At 39.5% G+C, this 6,906-nt stretch overlaps 1 protein-coding gene across 4 annotated transcripts in view; it reads right to left on the bottom strand.

The window, feature by feature from the left end:
• Nucleotides 1-240: 240 nt before the first annotated feature.
• Nucleotides 241-6,906, bottom strand: part of SNCAIP (synuclein alpha interacting protein) — a 149,064-nt gene continuing 142,398 nt past the window's right edge. For all 4 annotated transcript variants that reach the window (XM_057541469.1, XM_007188475.2, XM_007188477.2 and 1 more), the window contains exon 12: nt 241-2,869. In XM_057541469.1, the coding sequence (XP_057397452.1) occupies nt 2,785-2,869 (85 nt within the window). In that variant the 3' untranslated portion in view covers nt 241-2,784. The remainder of the gene's footprint in view (nt 2,870-6,906) is intronic.

Raw genomic sequence — 6,906 nt, 5'->3', positions numbered from 1 at the left:
AGGGTTGAGGTCTTGATACTAATAATGGGAATTAAAACCATTCATAGCGGTGAAGGTTTTGTATCTTATCTTTTTTAAGAAACATTCTTAATTTGATGTGTTGAACTTTGGCAATACAAGTCCCTTTAGTGACATAAAAACAGCCAGACTTTAAAAGATGCTGACAGATGTTGTGATAGTTTTTTGTAGCGGAGCTGAGTTCCCTGCTCTGCTGCATGTAATTAGGCATGCAGATAGAGCTTCACTCGTTTTACTAGCCCGATGGGAGGGAGTAAGGGCCGGGACCCCAAAGCTGGGCTTACTAAAAGGAAACATACTCTTTCTTTAACATATAAATGAGTCTTGATTTCTATAAAGAAGTAAGAGTTTGTGTTTTCATTTTTAAAATTCTGCACAAAACTAAGTTTGTGGTAAGGAAAGCATCATTTCTATTAATTTCAAGCACATATAATTCATCCATGTCATAAGGAACTTGGACGGTAAAGATGTACATGTGTGATTTAAGAACCAGCATTTTTAGTGTCCTAGCAACATCATTAAACATAGAATGCATTGTCATGTGGTCTGGCTCATCTGAATCCACTCGACTTCCCTATTTTACCTTTTTAAAAAATTCTTTGTTCTTCTGTGCTTAGTACTGTGGTATCTAAAGTGATAGTGTCAATAAACAAATTGCCAGAGTTTTCTAGGTCAAGGCACATCTCTTTCTTTCAAACTCTTCACATTTTCTTTGCTGTGTTTAATTGGGAATTCTGTGTCTGGCTCATAAAATCCCTGCAGAATGCCCAGCTCCCTTCAACTTTCAAGTTTAAAAACACAGCCTGTCGAAGAACAAAACTGGGGCCTCTGGGGGACAGAGAGAGCACTCTCTGGGCCTCCGTCCTTTGCAGACCCCATTCTAGGGCTAAGTTCCAAAGGCTGGCTCACATGTGACTCCCGTGTAACCTCCTCTGCACCAAGCAAGAAACACAGGAATCCACATTTCACATATGCTTGCCATATATTCTCTATTAGAATCTCAAACACTAGGATAGAGCAGTGAGATGTGAGGAAGCAATCAAAGAGGGCATAGGAAGCCAAGGCGCCACAATCAGAATAGGGCATCTCATTGGAGGAAAAGACAATGTGAGAAACGCAGAACCTCACACAGCACCAGGCTCTGATGACAGGAACTCACAGGACCTGAACAAGGACAGAGCAACGTGGCCGAAATTCATAGACACGTTGCTCTGTAAGTTGGAAGGAACCTACCTCCTAGATGTGTAGGCAAGCCAGCCTCCCCATTTCCCAGATTTATCAAAGAGGCAGTGTCCCTTGCCTAAGACCAAAGAGTTGTCCAGGAGTAGAGCCAACACCACAACCCACCCTTCCTGTGTGCTAGTCTACACACTAAGGAGATAGTGTCGTGCAGGACAGATGGATAGTGTCGTAAGGATAACGAGCAAACTTGTACCAAAGCCAATTCTGCTATTGCTAGTGGTAGTACCTTGGACACAGGATTTACACTTTCTGAAGTTTAATTTTCTAATCTATACAATGGAAGTAATAATACCTACAAATAAGCATGGCTGGTATATAAAAGGCACTTTAATATTAGCTCCTTCATCTATACGTCACTGCATTTCATCAAGCCTAAGTTTGTCAAATGATCCACCTATGCAAGATCGCCTCCTAATTCAGTACCTTCACCTATTTTGTCCACCAGGATACAGAATGGCCCACGTTTGACTGCAGTAACATTACTAGTAACTGTTAATAGCATACACTGCTCCCTCCTACTGATAAGAATACATTCTACTTTCAAACTAAAATTTGACAGGCCTCTTACAGGCCATGGCAACCCTTTGAAAATAAAACTCTTGAAGTTGCAACAGAAATATATTTTTACATGATAGGACAAAACCATCTGGAACTTACTCTTACATGGATTCAAAGAGCTGCATCAACAATAGAGCTGTTATGAACTCAGGCTCCACACTGTCTCCTAAAGGAATCAGACAGGCCTCATCATGTGTTAGAGGCAGAAAAAAGTGACCCAGGAAAGGGGCTAAATCCTTAGCTGTCATTAGTATTTTCTCATGTCAACGCTGCGATCTGAGAAGACAGAAGGAACTGACTTACTTTATATACTTGTCTGATCCTTTAGTACTTAGTGAAAACTAGAATGTTTTATTTGACCCCTATGGGAAAGCAGCTCAACTGGGCAGTTTGTTCCTGAGATAAAATATCAGCAGTCAAAATACTCTTAAAGCCCCTTAGAAATTAGAACATCACAGATTTATTAGAAGGTAAGTGGCCCAAGCTTATAGGTGGCTGTTAACATTGTTTTATTTCCTTTACACAAAAGGTAGAAATGACAGAAAAAACACTCTTAACAGGAAACAATAGCACTGACCTGGTCTCATTGAGAAGCTGAGCCCAAACTGACCATGTTATGGGGAAAGGGAAGTTCAACCAACATCAGCAAACACCCATGCGGTTGATGAAATACAAAATGGTGACAGTGGCTTGGTGAATGTCCTGTGGGGAGGCTGAATCAATCTTAAAAAACATACATTTGCCCAACCATGCTTTTAAACAGCATCTCTTTAAAAACAAGTTATATATACAAATATCACCCAAAAATGTGTCTTATATACTCTAGTGCTATAAATTTAAGGCATCCCGATAGTCTATTCTTCTGCTGGTGAGGCACTGTTCTCGTGATTCTATTTCCGCAGAGGACAGTCCAGACGTTTCCAATGGTGTCCAAAGGACAGCAATGAGAGATAAGAAAAAAGTGATTTATAAGAAGAATTCTTTTGACTCTAGCTCAGCGACGTGCTTTATGCTGCAGGATTTCTTCATTTTTCTGTTGATGTCATCATGCCTAAGCGGAAGAAAAACCATAGGCCAAAATTAGATAAAACTATGGTCAAGTTACAATACAACGCCACTAAACAGCTCACCCAAAATGGAAATTATCCTCACACAAACCATACTGAAGAATACTTCATTCCAGTAGGCAAATTATTCTCTTTTCATATAAACCACTCTTTAACCAATAAATAGTCATGTAATAACATACTTTGTGGACACCTTTAAATTTGGCCCTGGAAGTAATTTCTCAATTATGCTGATTGGAATCCAGGCAAAATTCTACAGTCAAGTGAATTTTATCAGAGTCAAACAAAATAGGAAGCATAGTACTGCTGGTTGAGTGGAAACAAGAGATTTTTATATTTTATTCACTGGATCCACTGGTGACACCTTTTATTCTCCAGTAAGCTTGAGTGTTAGTGATTTAAAGGAAATGCTTTTTCTTTGGGTGTGTGATTACTGAGTAGTAGCATGTTGGATGACCACAAGTAGGTAAATCTATGGGAAAAAGAAGAACCTAGGGAAAAATAATGCTGTTTTCCCCTCAATACTTGATACCTCATAAGCCTATGGAAAGAAGTACCAGCTCAAGCCTGGGAACAGTTTTGCTTTTTAAGTGACTTTCCCTCTGGGTAGAAGCATTCATTTTCATGAGATATTAGTCCCCATTCTGAGCATAAAATCTTCCAGAGAGGAGTTATCTTCTGAGTTTGAGCAAGCCTACATATTACTAAATTCCTTCTTGTTGCTATACCAGACAAAAACAAACTATTTCTGGGAATGGTACTCGCTCACGTGAAGACACATTTGGATGGAGAACCCCAAGTGGCTTGGGGTTTTTATGGCCTCAAAATCGTACTTGCTTACAAAGACCATGTAGTCTATTAATTCTTATTTTTATTAATTCATCTGAACAGAACTTCAGAGAGTTGTTCATGGGCAAGGAAGGGAAGAGGGTGGAAGAAAAACCTGGCTGGTTAAAAAATGTTTTAGGAACGTCCAATTAAACACGATGGATTAAAAACATAGATTTATCATCCCTTTCTTACAAAACAACACTAAAATGAAAGTAAAGAAATAAAAAAGCATCAACCTAAATGAATAAAGGGAAATGAGAGAGGAGATGATAACACACAAAATGCCAATAATATTTCAGAAACAGGAGGATGGATCGAAATGTGGAACTGACTTAGCAGAGCAGGCAGGAGAAGGAGAAATCTAAGCCTATAGTCAGGGAACCCAGTAAACTGATGTGCACTGCGAGACTCGGGAACTAGAAGTGCCATGAATTTCTGAAAGTGAGAGTGGGGCTGTGTGAGTGCTGAAAATGGGAAGATTATTTGAAACTTTTTGGAAGTAGCAGTTCATACCCCAGATTATCTTCCTGACCCAGTGCAGCCAGGTGACTGTCCCTTTCCCAATGTGAAGAAAGACTGGAGGTTACAGCTTGCAAGGCATGGACCAGAGAGACTCTGATTTCAGCTAAAGGGGCTGGAAACCATGGGATTAAGTGAAAGTCCCTATAGAACACAATTATTAACCCATCTCCTGCTGGTTTGACCTACAGATTCCTGGCAATCAGGTTAATAGGCCCTAGAAGGAGACTGGAGTTTCCTTATCTTGAGAAATTAACTGCCAAAAGAAAAGTCCTACAAATACTGACAATTAGTGAGTTTCCCAGCAAAACAGCCTAGTACTTAACCAGTCTGTGTGAAGAAACATCTACCAGTCAACAAGCCTCATCCATAAAGCCAGAGCTTCTAATTGAGCTTTAGTGTCTTGTTCCTAAATATGAATGAGTCAGGGATCGCCAGACTTTTGAGGGAAGTGCTACCATGACAGACAAAAACCAAAATAAACAGAGAAACAGAATTCAAAGTGAATAGAGGTAATATAGGGAGGTGATGAGAACTTCAAAAAGTTGTAACAAGAAGAAAAGAAAAAACAGGGAAAATGTTTGCAATTCATATCACAAAGGGTCAGTTTTTATAATGTGTAATATATAAAGAGCTGCTACAAATCAACGAGACCAGACTCTCAATAAAAATGTAGAAAGGATTAAAAATAGTACATTCAGGGCTTCCCTGGTGGCGCAGTGGTTGGGAGTCTGCCTGCTGGTGCGGGGGACACGGGTTCGGGCCCTGGTCTGGGGGGATCCCGCATGCCGCGGAGCGGCTGGGCCCGTGGGCCACAATTGCTGAGCCTGCGCGTCTGGAGCCTGTGCCCCGCGGCGGGAGGGGCCGCGGTGGAGAGAGGCCCGCGCACCGCGATGAAGAGCGGTCCCCGCACCGCGATGAAGAGTGGCCCCCGCTTGCCGCAACTGGAGAAAGCCCTCGCACGAACCGAGGACCCAATACAGACAAAAATAAATAAATAAATTAATTAAAAAAAGAAAATCCTTATAAAAAAAAAAAAAAAAAAACCTATAGGTTGAGTATCTGTAAGAAAAGAGGACAGTATAAAAAAAAAAAAATAGTACATTCATACAGTGAAATAATATGTAGCTATGTAAAACAATAAAGAAGCTCTCTCTATACTAATACATAAAGACCTCCAATGTGTTAGGTGGAAAAAAGCAAGAAGACAGACTGTTTGTACAGTATGCCACCTTTATTGAAAAAAGGAAGAAAAGATAAAAATATACACTTGTATTTGATTGTAAAATTTAAATAAATTCTGCATATATAATGCCATGAAAAAGGAACAAAGAGAAAACCAACAAAGTCCTATTAGAAATTAACACTATAATAGCCAAAATAAAAAATTAGAAAGGTTGGAAGGTAAAGTTCAGTAAATATTCTAGAAAGAACTTTTAGGGAAAGCCAAAGTATGGATAAATACAGCAGAATGGTTAGAAAATAGTTAGAAAAGTAGAAAAAAATAGTTAGAAAAGGATTAGTCCAATGGGTTGAACATTAGAATAATAGTATTTCCAGAAAAGTGAACAGAGAAATTGGAGGGGATAAAATTTTCAAAGATATTGTACAAAACACTTCCCAGAATTGAAGTGTGTATGTTTCCAGATTTAAAAAGCGGGCTGAGTGCCCACACCCCAGGAATGAGAATGGAATCATGGCAAAATATCATGAAATCAAAACAGTGGGGATAAAGAGAAAATCGTAAACGCTTTCAAGGGATTAGCAATTACAGAGGAATTGAGCTTCTTGACAGACACATTGAGGAAAATGAAATAATGTGTTCAAGATTCTAAGGGAAAATAGTTTCCTACCCAGAATTCTATACCCAGCCAAATATTCCTAATCCATATGAGGGCAAACCAGAGATATTTCAGCCAGGCAAGGCCTCAAAAATTTTAGCACCCCCTTCACCTCCATAGGATGGGAAGATATATTTACCAAAGTAAGAGAATAAACCAAAAAAAGGGGAAAAGATAGATTCAGGAAATAGGGCTCTACACAGGAGAGAAGCAAAAGGAATTCCCAGAATGATGTATGTGGGAAACTGCAGATGACAGCTGTGTGGCACTGCCAGATAGCCGCAGTCCAGACTTGGGTAAGAGGAAAGACGGTGTCTCTGTGAACAGACTGAAACACCAGAGGTACCTGATTTGTCTGAATGCACCGAAAGAAGGGTTCTGTCTCCAACAGAGTGTTTGGAAATAAACTGTAAACTTAAAAATCAAAATTATTATCTCCAAGGAAAACATAAAGTTACATGAATAAGGAAATGTAACAATAGTATGCTGCATGGATCCACTGTGATTAATATTTAGATAGTCATAATAATAATAAACACCAAATACTAATTTATAACCCCAAAAAGTGATACAACTATATTGATGGTGGGAAGACGAAGCAGATATGTGTGTGTGTGTGTGTGTGTGTGTGTGTGTGTGTGTGTTGGAGTGGGGGGCAGTGTTGGTTGCCAAAATAGAGCTGGATAAATTTGGTTCATTGTTGAGAACATGGATTTTGGAACCAGACTGACTGAGTTGAAACCCTGGCTACATAATTTATTACCACTGTTACTGTGTAACCTTGGGCAAGATATATAATCTCTCTGTGCCTTGGTTTCCAATCTGCAAAA

The sequence above is a fragment of the Balaenoptera acutorostrata genome, chromosome 2, assembly GCF_949987535.1.
Source record: "Balaenoptera acutorostrata chromosome 2, mBalAcu1.1, whole genome shotgun sequence".
Taxonomy (NCBI): domain Eukaryota; kingdom Metazoa; phylum Chordata; class Mammalia; order Artiodactyla; family Balaenopteridae; genus Balaenoptera; species Balaenoptera acutorostrata.
The sequence above is the reverse complement of the archived record's forward strand: the minus strand, read 5'-3'. Positions and strand labels throughout refer to the sequence as shown.